Raw genomic sequence first — 20,848 nt, 5'->3', positions numbered from 1 at the left:
TCCTTTTGAATCTCAAGAGATCATTTGTGTGTTTCTTTCCCCCCTGAGGGGGGAGTGCATAGCAGAACCACAACACTGAAGAACTTGGCAGCCTTCCAGACACAGGCTGACAAGTCTGACAAGGGAAAGATACATTGATTTATTACAGAGACTGTGATAGTACAAAGTGCTGCAGTAAGCCAGAACACATTAGAATAGCTTTTGGAACTTGTAGGATGATAAAAAACAGGATGCAATTTTTTGTTACGGAGTCTCTTTAAAGACAGAAGAGTTAACTTTAGGTTTGCCTGAGGTAAAACGTTTCCTAAATACTACATGCCTTATCACCATGGTAACAACTCTAGAAGAGTTATTAAAGACAGGAGATAAGTTTAGTGAATTGAGGCCTATGAGTGTAAATAAAAAAAAAAGGAATCCAAATATTGAGCTTCACGGTACATAGAATGCAGGTAACAGTAGGAGGTAGCATGAAGGTAGATGACCATTAAAGTTTGCTCTGGAAAATAGAAGGAAATTGAAGAATGAGTGAAAATAAATTTATGGTATAATGAATTGTATGTGTAGTACAGCTAAGAAATAGAAAAAAAAGTATCATACTGTTTCCAGTACAGTTTAAAAAAACAAACTTTAGCTGTTATTTATGCAAAAGAGCATCTCTGAGATCTTCGACCTAATTGGGGTCAAATACAGTCCCGTTTCCTGCACTGTATTTTTTTATCTTAGTATTTATATAGCACCGACATATTACACAGCACTGTACAGAGTATATTGTCTTGTCACTAACTGTCCCTCAGAGGGGCTCACAATCTAATCACTACCATAGTCATAGGTCTATGTAGTGCATGTATCAAAGTCAAGGGACAATTTTAGGGGGAAGCCAATTAACTTATCTGTATGTTTTTGGGATGGGGAGGAAACAGGAGTACCCAGAGGAAACCCACAAAGACATGGGGAGAACATATAAACTCCTTGCAGATGTTGACCTGCCTGGGATTTGAACCGAGGACCCAGCAGTGCAAGGCGAAAGCGCTAACCACTATGCCACCGTGCTGCAATGCTACTGCACAAGCGCAGAATGCTTGTGACCGGGTGCGTGCATGGCCAAGACGCAAATGTGCAGAAGAGTAATTACAAGGCAACAGAGTGGTCGGAGAGGGCGGGGAGGGAGTCCAACACTTCATGGGACTGAAGCATGCCCCAGGTAAGTATAATTACCCTTGTTTTACACATCTCTGGTTTCCTTTAAACAGCCAAGAAACAGTGAGAGACAGCTTGACATAAGGTTCTACTGCAGGAAAGTTTAAAGGATCATTATTTACTTTGTTTTATAGCTTAAAAGACAGAGTGTGGTTTCTAAACTGCAACTATGACAGAATGATGCAATGTTATAAAAAATAAGCTATATAACTAAAAATAAAAAAAAATATGAGACTCTTTTCTTTGCTACTAATGTTCTATTTACTATCTTACTATCTGTACTACAAATATGAGAATATAGGCTTGATTCAGTAAGACAAATAGCATGCCTTATCTGAGTTAACACGCTGTATCAGAGATAACACACCTTATCTGAGTTAACATTTATCAAAGATAACACACCTTATCAAAGTTAACACACCTTATCAAAGTTAACACGGCCTTTCAGAGTAGTATAGCGAGCGCTACAAACGTATGACTGCTAATTGGCAATGATGAGACTTCCACTCGTCCTGCCCTGAGCCCCTGCGGGTTCATAGTGCTCGCTATGCCACTCTGATAAGTCGTTTTAACTTTGATTAGATGTGTTAACTTTGATAAGGCGTGTTATCTCTAATAAGGAGTGTTAACTCGGATAAGGTGTGTTATCTCTTATAAGGCGTGTTAACGTGGAAAAGGCATCCTATTTGTCATAGTGAATCAAGCCCTATGTTTGCAGTCTGTAGAGTTTAATGTGTAATTCGTTTTGAAATGTCTGCTGCAATTACAGCTGTCTAAGAAGTACGGGCCAGTGTTCACCATCCATCTAGGGATGTCTAAAATGGTGATCCTTTGTGGATACGATGCTGTGAAAGAGGCCCTGGTCAACCAGGCTGATGAATTTGCAGACAGACCGAGAACACCTTTATTTTATAAAGTCCACAAGGATAATGGTAAATGTTTCTTACTTCTTATTCAATCTTGTTTTCAATCCACAAGGCGAACCACACTAATGTTGGGTACACACAATAGGTTTTTTGCTAGATTTTCCGTCCAATCGATTTCTGATTCGATTTTCCGATCAATTTCTGATTCGATTCTGTTATCTTTTCTTATATATTTACATTCACTTCTATGAGAAATCGATCAGCAAAACGATCGAAAATAAGATAGAACATGTCGGAAATTATCGAACCATCTATCTAGAACAAAATTGTATGATGCATACCTAGCTTTAGAATTGCTTTTTTTTTTTAGTAGGAGGGCTTTTCGGTATCTGTTGGTCCCCTACATGCCTAGGTTCTTAATGTGTGGTACGTGTACCCCAGGGGGTACTTTTTATGGTTACAGGGGGTACTCGGGCTTGAGAATCTGTACTGTCTGATTTGTACAATAAAAAACATACCAATCGAGTCACTGTGATCTCCTGGATCCCTCTTTGCCATTTCCGCCGCTCCCCGATGTGATCCTGGCTTTTAATCGCAGTATTTACAAACAAAAAACATGGCCGCCAGGAAGTGATGTTTTTGTGTGAGTGTGTGTATGTATGTATATATACTGTATATGTGTATATATATATATATATATATATATATATATATATATATACACTTGTAGTATATTGTACCATGAGATATATCTCATGTTACAATTAGGGTTGCAGCGGTATACCGTGGTAATCATACCATGCTCCTGACTCCAGGAGCATGGTATGATTACCATGCACAATGATACCGCGGTATACCGCTGCAACCCTAGTTACAACATACTACAAGTTTTTATTACATGGTGAACTCCAGTCAGGGATTCTCAGTTTCTTAGCATGGGAAGCTCCCTTCCCCCTCAGACAAGCTGAAATTGAGAGCAGAGAGATGTCTGTGACTAATAAACAAAGCACACACACAGAGCCTGGAGGGGGCATGCAGGGGGCATGCATAACTTCTCCCTATCACAGCAGAGGCAGTGCATTCCCCCCTGGGTCAATAAAGCTTGACAAAGAAAAGAAGATTAGATATATTACAGAGACAGTGCAACTAGAAAAGGCTGCAATAATCCAGAACACATTAGAACAGGTATAGGAACTTATAGAATAGAAGAAATAAGGCTGAAAGTTTTGTTACAGGGTCTCTTCTACCAAGAATAACAAATGTAGAGTTTTAGAAAATTATAAATCCTAGTTAAACAACACCAAATTAGTGTTTTAGCTAATCAGGGCAGGCGCTACCATAGAGGCAAAGGGGGCAATTGCCCCAGGGACCCAAAGCCAAAGGGACCCAGCCCCCAGTGGCTACAAGAGGAAAAAAAATGTTTTCAAATAGTTTTTGAGAAAATCGATTTAAAAGTTTCAAAGGAAATAAAAATACACATTTAAAAACCTGCTGACTTTAATGGTTAATAGCGAATCCACCTTAAATGCTAGAAACCCTAAATTTGCAGGATATGTTAAGGAGATCATTGGGAATGAGAGGAAAAACATTTTTTCAAAAAGACCTTATAGTTTTTGAGAAAATCGATTTTAAAGTTTCAAAGGAAAAAAGTATACTTTTAAATGCGGTAAATGTCACTTTTAGTAGCAAACCTAACGGTAGTGTAATTTTACATGCATCAAAAGAAAGAGCAATAAATTTCCTGATGGTGTTTCCTGGGGGTCCATACGCAGCCGCAGCGCTTTGGCCAGGGATCGCTATACAGCCGCAATATGGCTGTATGAAGATCCCTGACATTTTTTCATATTTTCCCAATTTTTTTTTATGTTTAGAGTGTGGGAATTTTTTTTTAAAAAAATTATGTGGGGTCCCCTCTCCTGAAACTTTTTAACCACTTGTCCCCCATGCAGGCTGGGGTAGCCAGAATGTGGAGCTCCGACCAATTGGGGCTTCACACCCTGACTATACCAGCTGCAAAAAAGGTCCCTTGATGCCAACTTTTGTTCCGGGGTATCTGTTGGGGGGGGGGTCCCAGGTTTATTTTGCCCTGGGGCCCCATTGTTGCTTAAACCGGCCCTGTAGCTAATTCAAAGCAATAGTAGACGCTTGTACATCATTTAGAACCAATTATCATGTATTACGATTAAATACATATTTGTCAAGGTGCACTTGTGATTATGTTTACTATGCTAGGGAGTATTTGGAGAGTTCAGTATTTTAAAAGGGATACACACCAATAAAATGTTGAGAAACACTGCCCTATACTATACCCTATTGGTTTTGGGTCATCCCGAGCTGTTTGGGTATATTCTGTATTCAAGCCATGAAAGAGAACCGATCCATTCATGAGGCATCATGTCATGTGCAGGGCAAGGCCAAAATTGCAACATGTAGATATCTAATAGATGTATTTGGCTACTTCCTCCACACCCAGGTACACAGCATGCATCCATACAAATGTGTTTGATAGAGTTTCTGTAGAATGGGTCACACTAAAGAGCTCTCAGAGTCAAACTGTAATTCTTTCACAGGTCCAAATTTACTAGTAGTCATGTTTCTTTTTTTTGTTTTTCTAACTTCTTCCTGAACAAACTTCTTCCATTATTGTGAATTGGAAACATGTAGTCACAACAGCCCAACCAAACAGATTTTCTAAACAAACCAGAATTTATAAAGCTACGTACACACTTTAGATAAATATTGGTCTGAAACCCATTAAAATGACAGATTAACAAGCTTTTGTCCAATTTTCTGTAAGCAACTGCAGACAACTGACTGTCACCGATGGCAACAAATGACTGATATTGGGAGTCGGTAGTGATCCTTCTGGTTTTATAGGGGTAATCTAAAAACCAATACCTCAACAGAGAGGTAACAACAACCTAGTTCAGAGATGCCCAATGTATTCTATGTATACTGGTATAGGCATCAGTGCATTCAATTAGGGGAGGTACATCATCGTAGCTCTCCTGAAGATAGGAAGAAACCAGAATAACTGGTAAGTATTTTTATTAGCAATAGGTTGTTATAAATGATTTCTGCACTGGACTCAGGAACAGTAAAAACAGGATCTCTAGACTAGAGTATGTATTTTTCTACGCCCCCCGCAGCACAGTGGTGTGACCGTGGGTATCATTCCCTGCCAGTGGCTTAACTAAGAAGCTGTGCCTTCCCCCCCCCTCCCCCCCAGTGCAAGTTTTGCATTGGGGCCCCCCAAGCATGCTATACATAACAATTGATACTGTGCACCAAAACCAATCAAGGACAACCGCAGTGTCAGAGGTGAAATAAGGGGATGGGAAGCAGTTTGTTAATGATTGTTACTATTCCAAGCATCTATAGAAGTGATTATTACCAGCACAGGAACAATAAAGAGCTAATACTGTGGACTGTGGTTGAGAGTGGGCCCCATCGGGTCCCTCTAGCCCAAGGACCCCGCTGTGGTTGCTACCTCTGCACCCCCCTATTGCTATGCCCCTGTTCCCTGCTTGCCAAGCTAGAGCCCCAGATCTGGGCCAGGAAGCTACCATAGAGTCTGACTGTCCCCTCATGTTTGCATGGTTTTCCTCCAGGCATTACGGTTCTCTAAATAATGCATCTGTCATCAAAGATCATTTTGAAAAGAAGTGTCATACACTACTATTATTATTATTATTATTATTATTATTATTATTACTTAGTATTTATAAAGTGGCAACATCTTCTGCAGTGCTGTACAGAGTATATTGTCTTGTCATTTTACTGTTCTTCAGAGGGGCTCACAATCTAATCCCTTCCATAGTCATACAGTATGTCTATATTGTAGTCTAGGGCCAATTTATGTATACAGTAGTGTAGTGTATATATTCAAGTTTAGGGCCAGTTTATGTATCGTGTAGTGTATGTTTCCTAGTGTAGGGCCAGTTTATGTATAGTGTAGTGTATGTACTGTAGTGTAGGGCCAGTTTATGTATAGTGTAGTGTATGTACTGTAGTGTAGGGCCAGTTTATGTATAGTGTAGTGTATGTATCATAGTTTAGGGCCAGTTTATGTATAGTGTAGTGTATGTATTGTAGTCTAGTGCCATTTATGTATAGCATAGTGTATGTATTGTAGTGTAGGGTCACTACACTGTAGGGCCAGTTTATGTATAGTGTAGTGTATGTATCATAGTTTAGGGCCAGTTTATGTATAGTGTATTGTATGCATCTTAGTGTATGGCCTGTGTATGTATAGTATCATAGTTTAGGCCAGTTAATGTATAGTGTAGTGTATGTATTGTAGTCTAGTGCCATTTATGTATAGCATAGTGTATGCATTGTAGTGTAGGGTCACTTTAGGAAGTCAATAAACGTATTAATCTGTTATTTAACCTCTATCCAGGCATTGTGTTCTCTAGTGGTGAGAACTGGAAGGCCATGAGAAGATTCACCCTTTCAGCTCTGCGAGATTACGGGATGGGCAAGAAAGCCATAGAGGACAAGATCAACGAGGAAGCTGAATGCTTGGTGAAGACCTTTAAGTCCTATAAAGGTAAGTGGCCATGGGGTGGATTCATAAAAGTTATCTCACGTTAATTATTTCTCATTTCAGCTGAAAGGAGAGAGAGTTCATGAGATAACCCAATAACAAGAGATAGTTCATAAGATAAACAAATAAGAAGAGATAATTAAGGAGATAAACAGAAAAGATGAGATTAGTCATCAGATAAACCGATCAGAAGAGATAATTAATTAGAATTACAAATAGTGGGCCTGCTTCACAAAGCTTTGCTGTTGAATTATCTCACCCTACTTATTAACTCACAGGGGGCCTGATCCAATTCAGTTCTTCACCAAGTTTTCTCCCAGGTAATATTTTTACATCTTACCCATAAAATGATTGTTGTGCCACCAGCAAGCCAGAAAATACAAGAATCATTTTGACAGTAATTTTCACCTACAGCCCCAAAAGTTTTGAGACTGTCAAAAATATTAGTTTTCACAAAGATTGCTGCTAAACTGCTTTTAGATCTTTGTATCAGTTGTTTTTGTGATGTACTGAAATATAATTATAAGCACAATGAGGGTAAATAAGTTTATAAAACTGAGTTAAAAACAACAGTTTTTAACAGCAACATGAGGTGGCTTTCCTCAATAAGGACATTCTCATAGGAAAAACAAGGGAATTTAATTTTTGCTCAAGCATCGCGTTTCACGGGTCTAAGCCCGCTTCCTCAGGCCAATAAGTGTGCCAGAGTATGTAGAGCCAGTATGCATGAAGCATACTGGCTCTACATACTCTGGCACTCTTATTGGCCTGAGGAAGCGGACTTAGACCCGTGAAACGCGTTGCCTGTGCAAAAGTGAAATTCTCTTTTGCCTATGAGAATGTCCTTATTGAGTTAAGCCACCTCATTTATTGTTTTTACTTTTGTTTTTAACTCAGTTTTATAAACTACTGGGCGCTTCTTTACCCTCATTGTGCTTAGTCACCCCCCACACCTGTTGTGGGTGGGGTTCAAAAATAGACCAGTTTTGAAACCGTTATTGTCTTTTAAAGAAGAAGCGACCACCACCAGTCCCAGTCTGGGACATCCAGTCCTTTTATCATTTTATTTTTTTCAGTGTTACTAACATACTACACCATTTGGGCTCCCGATTTGTGTTTTGGCTCTTCTTTCCAGGGTGTCCCGACACCCCATCCACTGCATAATTATAACCACTTCATACGTTTCAAAGGCTTTTATTGAAAATTACATGAGATTTATGCAAAAAGTCAGTATTTGCTGTGTTGGCCCTCTTTTTTAGGACCTCTGCAATTCGAATGGGCATGCTCTCAATCAACTTCTGCACCAAATCCTGACTGATAGCAACCCATTCTTTCATAATCACTTATTTGAGTTTCTCAGAAGTAGATGGTGTGAGAAAGCGCGGTGGAGCCGCCGCCATGAACCAGCGGCGGGCGGCTCCTTCCGCATATGGCAGCAACTCACACGGAGAGGCAGCCGCCTCCTCACATCTTGAGGCGGCTACCTCCGTGAATCAGCCAGCTGAGAGCGGCATAACCGCCGCGCTGGATGCGGCGATTAGCCGGCAGGTCCCCGCTGCGGAGACACCGCAGAGCGGGGCTGTGCTGGTTGGGACTCGTAGTCCCTCAAGATTCAGAGTGACGCGCGCGCGCGCACTCAGACAAACTTTATGACACCAGGGAAGAGTCAGCTGACCAGGCTGATCAGCTGACCATAGCTTCACTTCCCATTGGTCCAGCAATCAGGGAGGTGCTGGGGGACACCTAATGTGTATATATACTGCTGGCTGTCCATTCATCTGGTGTCTGGCGTTGCGTTCACATACGTGGGAGCACCCAGATCCGTTAGTCAGATCCTTAAGTGTGCCGGGACCGGCTGGAGCCGTAATCCTACACTTAGTTAGAGATTGATAGCTAAAGTACTAGTTTGATTGTGATTATTTGTTATGACTCTTGCCTGCCTCGACTATTCTCCTGAACTCTGACCTTGTACCTCGTTATATCTGATACTCTGTTGCCGACCCCGGCTCGTACCTTGACTCCGCCTTTGCCTACTGATTTTGTACCCCGATATCTCTGATACCTCGTTACTGAACCCTGCCTGTACCTTGACTCCGCCTTTGCCTACTGATTTTGTACCCCGATATCTCTGATACCTCGTTACTGAACCCTGCCTGTACCTTGACTCCGCCTTTGCCTACTGATTTTGTACCTATCTGTCCGTGTGTATACGACCTGGCTTGTCCGACCTCGAGAACCGACCTCACGATTGGAGGCGGTTCCCCGTCCTGTTAGTGATACTCCCGCCTGAGTGTCACTTTCGGACTTTCCTTCCCACTGTCAGTCTGACTCCTCCCGTCTTGGAGAGCTCAGACCTGCGGGAGGAATCTGTGCAGTTCTCCTTGCTGCAATGAGGCTTGTCCTCTGTATTACTGTTGCACCAATCACAACACTCTACCCAGGTGACCAGAGGTTAGCTAGTATATCGGATTATCGGTGATACTGCAGATCACATATAATCTGGTATACGTCTGTATTTCCCGTGATACTGCAGATCACCGGTAATCAGACCTCTCTGTGCTTCACCGAGCGTTACAGAACGCCAGACCACAAAAACGATGGAATCACGCACTGATCCTCTGACTGTGCTTGCCACTTCGGTGGATAACATTCACCAAGCACTGGGCCAGCACAAAGCCTTAATTGATGCCTTATCAGGCTCTGTGAAAACCCTACAGACATCAGTTGATTCAGTGCGATCCCCTCCTAGTGATGACATACGTATGCCTGTACCAGATAAGTTTTCCGGCCACAAGTCTGACTTCCGGAATTTCAGGAGTAGAGTGTTGTCATATTTCGAGTTAAGACCCCGATCCTCGGGGACTGAGACCCAACGGGTCATTTTTATTAAAACTTTATTGACTGGAGACTCCCAGTCTTGGGCCTACAATTTGCCTTCCACCGATACTGCCCTGACCTCGGTGGAGGAGTTCTTTAAGGCCATGGCCATAATCTACGACGACCCTGACCTTGCTGCGTCCTCAGAGCGGAAGCTCAAACTTTTACGGCAAGGCAGAGGTTCGGTCGAGGATTATGCGGCGGAGTTCCGTAGGTGGTCCGTCACCTCTAGATTTGATAATTTTGCCCTTATGGATTACTTCTTGTCTGGGTTGTCGGAGGAGGTCTCCGACCTAATGTTAACCGTGCCCGAGCCCAAGACAGTTGACGAGGCGATATCATCGGCCATTCGCGTAGATCGCAGGCTACGCCATCAGAGACAGGCTAGGAGTAGTCATCGGGTCAGGGTGACATCGTACGCAGTACCGGCTGCTGCATCTTCAGTAACAGCATCTCCGTCCGTCTCGCCCTCTCCGGCCTTGCCTCCACCAGAGCCAATGCAAATTGGTCGATCAAAACTGACCCAGGTGGAGCGGAGGCGGAGAATGACGGAACAACTGTGCCTATACTGTGCAGAGGCAGGGCATAGGGTACGAAACTGCCCTAACAGGTCGGGAAACGGGTCTGCCTAGGAGTAGTGGGGGGTGGCACCCTAGGCACACAATCCTCACCCCTTAAAGAAAGAAAATTAATTCTCCCTTGTACTGTTACATGGGAGGATAAGTCCGTAGCCGCTGAAGCTTTTCTTGACTCCGGCTCAGCGGCTAATTTTATGAATTTTGAGTTTGCTCAGGAGTTGGGTCTACCACTCACTCCCGTGACACCCCCCATTCAGGTCACGGCAGTAGATGATTCCCCTTTGCAGCGGAATTGTCCCCTGTCACAGACTCCGCTTGTAAAGCTCACCATTGGGGTATTGCACGGGGAACAGTTGCAATTTTTTGTTTTACATATGTCAACCTCCACTATTATCCTAGGCATGCCTTGGTTGCAGGTTCATTCTCCGCAAATTGACTGGGCCACAGGGCAGTTGACAGCATGGTCACCTCATTGTTTTCAGCAGTGTTTGGGGAGGCTGGCATTAGGTCAGACCAAGGTGCAGGTGGAAGGCGTACCGGAACAGTACTCGGATTATGCCGATGTATTTTGCCCCAAGGCGGCAGATAGATTGCCCCCACATCGCCCGTTTGATTGTCCCATTGACCTTCGTTCAGGTTGTATGCCTCCTCGAGGCCATTTATATAATTTATCTGGCCCCGAAAAACTAGCCATGCAGGAGTATATCCGCGAGAACTTGGCCAAGGGCTTCATTCAGCCGTCCCGATCACCCGCTGGGGCAGGCTTCTTTTTTGTTAAGAAAAAAGATGGGGGGTTACGGCCGTGCATCGATTACCGTGGCCTCAATAAAATCACAGTGAAGAATCGCTACCCGCTGCCACTTATAGACGATTTATTCACACAGGTCACAGGGGCTAGGATATTTTCAAAACTGGATTTACGGGGGGCATACAATTTGGTGCGTATAAGAAGGGGCGACGAATGGAAGACGGCCTTCAATACCCCTGATGGGCATTACGAGTACAGGGTAATGCCCTTCGGGTTATGTAATGCCCCGGCCGTCTTCCAGGAACTAATCAATGAGGTTTTTCGAGAGGTGTTAGGGAAGTTCGTTCTGGTCTATTTGGACGACATTCTCATTTTTTCTAACAACCTCTCGGAACACAGAACCCATGTCAGGATTGTATTAGACAAACTGAGGCAGAATTTGTTATACGCCAAACTTGAGAAGTGTATTTTTGAGGTCACGTCGGTTGCCTTTCTGGGATATATAATCTCCACCTCAGGTCTGTCTATGGACCCTGCCAAAGTCTCCGCGGTCCTGGAGTGGCCGCAGCCGGTGGGGTTAAAATCACTACAACGGTTCTTGGGGTTTGCGAACTATTATAGAAGGTTTATAAAGGGGTACTCCACGGTGGTCGCCCCTCTCACTAGCCTTACTAAAAAAGGGGCAAACACCACTCATTGGCCTCCTGAGGCCTTACAGGCGTTTTCTAAGTTAAAAGGGTTGTTCTGCTCAGCACCTATACTCAGACATGTGGACACTTCCTTCCCATTTATTGTCGAGGTAGACGCCTCGGAGGTCGGGGTGGGAGCTGTGCTGTCCCAGCGTTCAGGTCTCCAGGGTAGATTACACCCGTGTGCCTATTTTTCCCGGAGATTCTCTCCAGCAGAGAGAAACTACGATATAGGCAATAGGGAGCTCCTAGCCATCAAATTGGCCTTCGAAGAGTGGCGTCACTGGCTAGAGGGAGCTGAGCACACCATCACGGTTTATACCGACCACAAGAACCTGGAATACATCGAGGGGGCTAAAAGGTTAAGCCCAAGGCAGGCTCGATGGTCGCTATTTTTCTCGAGGTTTTCATTTTTGATCACATATACGCCAGGTAGTAAGAATACCAAGGCAGACGCACTCTCTAGGTGTTTCGAACCGGAGACAGCACAGCCCTCTGTCCCCGAGACCATTGTCCCACGAAGAGTGGTGTTGGCCGCTACCGAGACTTGGGGGGACTGGAAAGAGACTTTGAGTCGCTTCCAGCAGGATATCCCGGAAGGAAAACCTGATGGGGTGTTATTCGTCCCGTTACCGTTTCGTCTCCAGATCTTGGAGATGGTCCACTCTCACAAAAATGCGGGACATCCTGGAGCGTCTAGAACGCAAGATCTCGTGGCCAGATGTGCATGGTGGCCTTCGTTAGCCGCTGACTGCAAGGAGTTTGTTAGGGAATGTACAGTGTGCGCAAAAAGCAAGCCCTCCCGCCTAGCATCTGTAGGTACATTGCAGCCGTTGCCCACCCCGAGTGAGCCATGGACCCACCTGTCCATGGATTTCGTGGGAGAGCTTCCGAGATCTGAGGGCATGTCGGTCATCTGGGTGGTGGTCGACCGTTTTAGTAAAATGGCCCACTTCGTGCCCCTGAAAGGACTCCCCTCGGCCCAAGAACTGGCCGATTTGTTTGTCAACCATGTCTTTAGACTACATGGCATTCCAGAAGACATTGTATCCGATCGGGGAGTCCAGTTTGTTTCGAAATTTTGGAGGGCATTTTGTCGCCAGATGGGCATGAAATTGTCATTTTCTTCGGGTTACCACCCACAGACAAATGGCCAGACGGAGAGGGTCAACCAATCATTGGAACAATTTTTAAGATGTTACGTTGCAGAAGCACAGAATGATTGGGTTAAGTTTTTGCCTTACGCAGAATTTGCGCACAATAATTTAAAGAGTTCCTCCTCAGGATTCTGTCCATTTCAGATAGTAACCGGGAAACTACCTAAATTCTCCCCATTGCCAGTCGCCTCCACTCCGTTTCCAGCTTTGGAGGCTTGGCAAAGGTCATTTAAAGACATGTGGTGGACCATCAAGAATAATCTCATAAAAGCATTTCAGAGTCAGAAGGGTCAGGCTGACAAGAGACGCTCCTTAGAATGGAGATTCCAACCAGGAGATTTGGTTTGGGTGTCTACCCGTCACCTGTCACTAAAACAGCCTTCTGACAAACTTGGTCCCAGGTTCGTGGGTCCATTCCCAGTGACTAGGAAGATCAACGATGTCACTTATACCGTTGATCTTCCCACCAGCATGCGGGGAGTGAGGTCTTTCCACGTATCACTTCTCAAACCCGCAGTCCAGATGGGTCCCACTCCTCCTCCTCCTGTTTTGGTCGATGCCCAACCCGAGTATGAGGTAGAGAAAATCATAGATTCACGTACTGTACAGAATTCAGTGCAGTATCTCGTACATTGGAAGGGATACGGCATTGAGGAGAGGCAATGGGTTCCTGGGAACCGCATGCATGCGGACGAGTTAGTGAGGGTATTTCATACTGTACATCCAGAAAAATCTGGAAGGAGCTGTCCGGAGTCCACTCCTCGGGGGGGGGGGGGGGGGTACTGTGAGAAAGCGCGGTGGAGCCGCCGCCATGAACCAGCGGCGGGCGGCTCCTTCCGCATATGGCAGCAACTCACACGGAGAGGCAGCCGCCTCCTCACATCTTGAGGCGGCTACCTCCGTGAATCAGCCAGCTGAGAGCGGCATAACCGCCGCGCTGGATGCGGCGATTAGCCGGCAGGTCCCCGCTGCGGAGACACCGCAGAGCGGGGCTGTGCTGGTTGGGACTCGTAGTCCCTCAAGATTCAGAGTGACGCGCGCGCGCGCACTCAGACAAACTTTATGACACCAGGGAAGAGTCAGCTGACCAGGCTGATCAGCTGACCATAGCTTCACTTCCCATTGGTCCAGCAATCAGGGAGGTGCTGGGGGACACCTAATGTGTATATATACTGCTGGCTGTCCATTCATCTGGTGTCTGGCGTTGCGTTCACATACGTGGGAGCACCCAGATCCGTTAGTCAGATCCTTAAGTGTGCCGGGACCGGCTGGAGCCGTAATCCTACACTTAGTTAGAGATTGATAGCTAAAGTACTAGTTTGATTGTGATTATTTGTTATGACTCTTGCCTGCCTCGACTATTCTCCTGAACTCTGACCTTGTACCTCGTTATATCTGATACTCTGTTGCCGACCCCGGCTCGTACCTTGACTCCGCCTTTGCCTACTGATTTTGTACCCCGATATCTCTGATACCTCGTTACTGAACCCTGCCTGTACCTTGACTCCGCCTTTGCCTACTGATTTTGTACCCCGATATCTCTGATACCTCGTTACTGAACCCTGCCTGTACCTTGACTCCGCCTTTGCCTACTGATTTTGTACCTATCTGTCCGTGTGTATACGACCTGGCTTGTCCGACCTCGAGAACCGACCTCACGATTGGAGGCGGTTCCCCGTCCTGTTAGTGATACTCCCGCCTGAGTGTCACTTTCGGACTTTCCTTCCCACTGTCAGTCTGACTCCTCCCGTCTTGGAGAGCTCAGACCTGCGGGAGGAATCTGTGCAGTTCTCCTTGCTGCACTGAGGCTTGTCCTCTGTATTACTGTTGCACCAATCACAACACTCTACCCAGGTGACCAGAGGTTAGCTAGTATATCGGATTATCGGTGATACTGCAGATCACATATAATCTGGTATACGTCTGTATTTCCCGTGATACTGCAGATCACCGGTAATCAGACCTCTCTGTGCTTCACCGAGCGTTACAGATGGTTTTGGTTTGTCCACCTGCCTCTTCAGGAATGACCACAAGTTCTCAATGAGATTAAGATCTGGGGAGTTTCCAGGCCATGGACCCAAAATTTCAACGTTTTGGTCCCCGAGCCACTCAGTTTTCACTTTTGCCTTATGACATGTTGCTCCATCGTGCTGGAAAATGCATTGTTTTTCACTTTTAGCTTTTATTTACTTTTCAGGAAACTGTTTTGAATTCAACAGGCTGTTGAACAAGCTTCTATGCATAGAGAACAACAACTCACATTTGTAAAGTCTTTGCTGTACTGGAATACAGAAAGAGACTTCAGATAATGTCTTAGTAGAGCTAGGGCTATATGTGTATATGTTCATCTCATCTTGTCACTTCAGGTAAGCTTTAAAAAAAACATGTTTTTTTTCCATTTTAAGGGAAGCCATTCAACAATCAGTTGATCTTGAATGCTGCTGTGGCCAACATCATAGTTTCCATGTTGCTGGACCGTAGGTTTGATTATGAGGATTCCACACTACTGAAGCTCATGAGCTTAATCAATGAAAGTGTGAGACTTGCGGGACACCCTATGGCCCGGGTAAGCTATTCTCTCAATCCTACTATTGTGTCTCTGTTAGGTCACCCACACCACTCCCATGCACTGGCATAACAATTGTCCTCGCTGCCACCTTAGTGTTGTGGGGAAGGGGGTGGAGCTGGAAGGCAGTCCTGTATACACTGTTGCAGAGCACTATGCGCAGCAGAAGCCTATACATGCCTGCTGCTGGCGCCCGCGTCTGCGCAGCAAGCCAATCACTATCCGAGGACTGAATCTGCATGGTGACTGGCTAGTGGCACGCAGTGCACAGCACTTCAAAACTTACTAGAAAGTGAATGGAGGAGATGCCGGCTCCGGCAGCAGGTATGTATAGGCTTCAACTGTGCACAATACTCTGCACCAATGTACTGGGCCGTTAAACCTATACAGAGATCTCTCAGTATACTAGTCTTCTGTGTGTCTAGTGGCGTATTTAGTGTGTGGAATCCCCATGTAGCTGGGCTAGATACCCGTGTTTGCCCCATGCAGAGCAGCCTAGCACCAGTTATAATCATCTGCTCCCACCACCTTGGTCTTCTCTATTTCATTTGTGGATCTAGATACTAATGCCTAGTACACACAATACAATTTTCTGTTAGATTTTTCTGTTAGATTTTCTGTTAGATTATTTTCTGTAGAGTCTTCTGGTTGTCTCCTGCTGAGTAGAACAATGCCTAATTGCTTGGTAGATAGATGGTTAGATAGATAATTTCCAACGTGTTGGAAATTATCTATCTGGCACGTAAATCTTACAGAAAATCTAACAGAAAATTGTATGGTGTGTACCTAGCATAATGCTGGAAGTACACGGCTCGATTTTTGCGCTCGATTTCGCGCCCGATCGTTTTTCATGCTCGATTATGCGGGCGATTTTCTTATCTTCCATTTGTTTTTCTTATCTTTTCCCATTATTCCCCCTGCAAAATCGAGCACGGAATCGATCGGGCGGCAGATCGGACATGTCAGAAATTATCAATCGAGCCATCTAAATGGCTCAAAATCGAGCTGTGTATTCCCAGCATAAAACCCAACTATCGATCAGAATCAGAATTGTTTATGTCACCTAGTACAACGTGAGTTGCACTCAGAATTGATTTTGGCACAACGGTCGGTGGTGATACAGTAGAGAATTGGTGCAATTAGCATACAGCTGGTACACAATAGATACATATAGTGCATACATTGATGCTCAAGAACAGAGTGGCTTGGACAGTGGTGTAGCTAAGGAGTTTTGGGCCCTGATGCAAGTTTTACAATGGGGTCCCCAAGCACTCTATACATAACAATTGATACGGCGCACCAAAACCTGCCAATGGCAACTACAGTGTCAGAGGAGCAAGAAGGGGATGGGGAACAGCTTGTTAATGATTACTACTATTCAAAGTATCTATAGAAGTGAATATTATGAGCACATGACCAATAGAGAGCTAATACTGCAGCTGAGGGAGGGCCCCTCTGGCCCAAGGGCCCCGATGCAGTCGCAACCTCTGCAACCCTTATTGCTACGGCCCTGGGCTTGGATTCAAGGGCATAACTACAGGGGAGCAGCCCCGGGGGGGCTAAAGCGGTAAGGTGGCCCTAACTACTACTTCACATTTTACCACCTCCATGTGGTATGAGGGTCTACCCAGGGCTGGAGCTACCATAGGAAAAAATGGGCTCTTGCCCCATGGCCCCAGAGCCTGTAGGGGCCCCCAAGTTGTCCCTCCCCCATCTTAACTGTTGCTCCCCAGGGACTCTGCAGAGTCTGTTAAATTGGGAGGTGATTGGGGGAGGGTCTGCAGCCAGCTCAGGGGCCCAGGAGGGAAATTTGGCTGCAACAAAGGGCCTCAATGACGCTTTTTGGTTCAGGGGGAGGTCTGTTTGGCGGCCCCCAGGCTAATTTTGCCCTATGGCCCAATTGTTACTTGGACCGGCTGTGGGTCTGCCTACACACTATGCTCATAATGTTCAATATCTGTTGGACCCTTATATTACATGGAGTTGGGAGAATTGGTCAGTGATTGGCCAATCAAAATTGGATATGTGTATGCACCCTAAGTCTGGTACATGCTTTCAATTTTGATTGGCCAATCACTGACCAATTTTACCACCACCATGTCGTATGAGAGTCATCATATATAGAATACTATGAGCAGGTTGTGTAGGTAATCCCTAATAGTACATGTATAAGGTGGTAAAATTGGTCAGTGATTGGACATTTATAAATTAAAGTGTGCACCAGGCTTCAAGGGTACGTGAACACATTTATTTTTGATTGGCCTACGATATGCAATTATTTTCCTTTGTACTTTCACAGCTATACAACATGATTCCTAGATTGATAGAACCGCTCCCAGGAGGACATAGGAAAATATTTGAAAATGCTTCAGAACTGAAACAATTTATGAGGGATACATTTATGAAGCGAAGAGATGACTTGGATGTGAACGATCAGAGAAATATTATTGATGCCTACCTGGTGAAACAGCAAGAAGTAAGACTACAGGGTCACCGTAAGATTGCCCCATAACCAAGAATTGAACTTCATCCCAATCAGTAGCTGATACCCCCTTTTACATGAGAAATGTTTTCCTTTTCTCAAACGGATCTTCAGGGGGCTCTGTATGGCTGATATTGTGGTGAAACCCCTCTCACAGGAAACTGTGAGGGCCATGGTCCTGGCAGTTTCCTGTCTGTGAACCTCATTTCATTGTGGGAAATAGCTGTTTACAGCTGTTTCCAACTGCCAAAAAAGTAAGCAGCATCTCATTCCACTGACATCACCTGCCAGCAGTAAAAATGTTACCATGTGAAAAATGTCAGAATGTAAATCAGGGAGAGGAAAGATTTTAGAATGGGCAAACACTGACTAAATCATTTATACATAATTATTGTAAAAATGAAGACCTTTTTTATTACATTATTTTCACTGGAGTTCCTCTTTAAAGAGACACTGAAGCGAAAAAAAAAATATGATATAATGAATTGGTTGTGTACTATGAATAATTACTAGAAGATTAGCAGCAAAGAAAATATTCTCATACTTTTATTTTCAGGTATATAGTGTTTTTTCTAACATTGCATTATTCTATATTATGTGCAGATTACACAACACTCAGCATTCAAAATGAGTCTTTCAGAGCAGTCTGTGAAGTAATGAACTCTCCTCTGGCAGAGGAAAAGTAAACAGTTCAATTACAGTTGAGATAATAAAAGTCAGATAACAGCCCTCTCCACAACTAAAGGCAGCCATACACTGGTCGATGTGCCATCAGATCGACCAGCTGACAGATCCCTAACTGATCGAATCTGATCAGATAGGGATCGTATGGCTGCCTTTACTGCAAACAGATTGTGAATCGATTTCAGCCTGAAACCGATCACAATCTGTTCAGCTGCTCCTGCCGCCTGTCCCCCCCCCCCGTATACATTACCTGATGCGGGCTCCCGGGCGTCTTCTCTGCATCTTCTCAGCGCTGCACCCGCTCCATCCCGGTGCTTCCTGTGTCACTCCGTGACCAGGAAGTTCAAATAGAGCGCCCTCTATTTGAACTTCCTGGGTCACTGCAGTGACCCAGGAAGCGCCGGGATGGAGCGGGTGCAGCGCTGAGAAGATGCAGAGAAGACGCCCGGGAGCCCGCATCAGGTAATGTATTTTTCATCGGATCGGCCGCCGCTAGCGACGCGCACTTAACCGCGGGCGATCGAGGGTAATTTCCCGCACGGCGCGATCGACGGACCGATCCGATTTCGGGAGGAAATCGGATCGTCGGCGGCGTTTACCGCGAACGATTGGCAGCAGATTCGATCCCAGGATCGAATCTGCTGTCGAAACGGCCGGGAATCGGGCCAGTGTATGGCCACCTTAACTTAGTCGGAGGGCTTAATAGCTTTTTTTGCATAGAGATAACAACTGGAGTTTCTCAACTCTTCCTGTACTGGAAACAATTAGACTGATGTATCTGATCTTAATGTTTTATTTCTTAGCTGTACTACACATACTAATCATAATATCATAATTTTTTTTCGCTTCAGTGTCTCTTTAAAGATGATCTTCTTCTTTGTGCGAATGCAGCACTTAAGTGAATGAATAGTTCCCTTATACTTGGTCACCTCTGTTGCACTCTTTTCCTGCATACGCTAAATAGAACATACAGTAAAATCCCCGTTGTCCAGAACTCGGTTAACCAGAAGCCCCAACAACCAGAAACAAAAGTCCTGGCCTTGCAAGATGTATAATTCTACTTTTACATTCCATTATACAGTAATTAATCTCTGTTACATTAACCACTTCAGCCCGCAGTTTGTTTTCACCTTATGGGCGAGAGGAATTTTCACATTTCAGCGCTCCTCCCATTCATTCTCCGATAACCTTATCACTACTTATCCCAACTAAATGATTTATACCTTGATTGTTTGTTTTTGTTTTTTTTGCCACCATTTAGACTTTCTTTAGGTCATACATTATGCTAAGTATTATTATTTTATTCTAAATGCATTTTAATGGGAATAATAAGAAAAAAATAAAAATCAATATTTCTCAGTTTTCAGCCATTACAGTTTTAAAATAACATGTAAAACTGTGAATAAAAGTCACACAATTTATTTGCCCATTTGTCTCAGTTATTGCAAGGTTTAAATGATATCCCTTGTACAATCTATGGTGACAATATTTTATTATGAAATAAAGGTGCATTTTTTCAGTTTTACATCCATCACTAATTTCAAAACATAATTTAATAATAATATACCCTCCTCACATACATATTAAAAAAATATATATTTCCTAATGTGTGTAGGTGTAATTTTACTTTTTGGCCACAAGATGTCCTGGCGCATTATTTCCTATAAGCATACAATAAGTTCGCTAAATCGGAAGTAATGCATAGATGTGTTACTTGGAGGTGACACAGGCATCTCATTGATGCCTGCAATCACGGTGGCCTAGAGGGGAGATGAATGAATGGGAACAAAGATCAGTGGTGGAAACGAGCGATCAGGAGGGAGCGTGGTCGCATAATTTTAGATTGATTACTGTTTTTGAAAAAATATTGATCATTCTCGCCGGACAAGGACGGATTGGCTCAGGGTATTTTTGTACCCAGCTACCAATTCCCCCTGTCGCCGGGACCATCGCGATCGCGGACTTCTGTCCGCACGATCGTGCACACAACCCTGCCAACTGAAGGGTTGTGAGTTTCGCGACCGTGCGACTGTAGCCGCAGCAGCCACAGACATGAGACTTACGTCCCGGCTGCAAAAATGGTTTTTGTTTTGTTTTGTTACTGTAATTTTGTTTTTAATTACTGTATTTCAACATGCATACAGAGTCTATGGTAAATATAGTGTTTTTACGATTTTTAGCTATGCCTCTTTTTAACATTGATTCTCATGTAACCAGAAACTACATTTCCCCGGCATCAGCTAAACCCCGTCAGTGCCGGATAATGGGGGCATTGCTGTATTTAAAATTAAAATCTAAATAATATGATCTAAATCAGCATTCCTTGCTATCCCAGAACTCACTCCAGCTGAACAGAACCTACGAATGACTCGGGAGTTCTCAAATTCTCACCACACAGTGTTAGAAGTTGGAGGGGCATGATGTGTGTCATGTGACTGAAATGAGTTATAAGAAA

General features: G+C 44.3%; 1 protein-coding gene across 1 annotated transcript in view; it reads left to right on the top strand.

Annotated features, from left to right (window-relative positions):
• LOC137504634 (uncharacterized) overlaps positions 1-20,848 on the top strand; it is a 155,201-nt gene that overhangs the window by 27,443 nt on the left and 106,910 nt on the right. The window contains exons 3-6 of the mRNA XM_068233215.1: positions 1,967-2,129; positions 6,466-6,615; positions 15,067-15,227; positions 17,527-17,703. Of these exons, the coding sequence (XP_068089316.1) occupies positions 1,967-2,129; positions 6,466-6,615; positions 15,067-15,227; positions 17,527-17,703 (651 nt within the window). The remainder of the gene's footprint in view (positions 1-1,966; positions 2,130-6,465; positions 6,616-15,066; positions 15,228-17,526; positions 17,704-20,848) is intronic.

Source organism: Hyperolius riggenbachi, chromosome 4, assembly GCF_040937935.1.
Source record: "Hyperolius riggenbachi isolate aHypRig1 chromosome 4, aHypRig1.pri, whole genome shotgun sequence".
Taxonomy (NCBI): domain Eukaryota; kingdom Metazoa; phylum Chordata; class Amphibia; order Anura; family Hyperoliidae; genus Hyperolius; species Hyperolius riggenbachi.
This window is presented reverse-complemented; position numbering and strand designations above follow the sequence as displayed.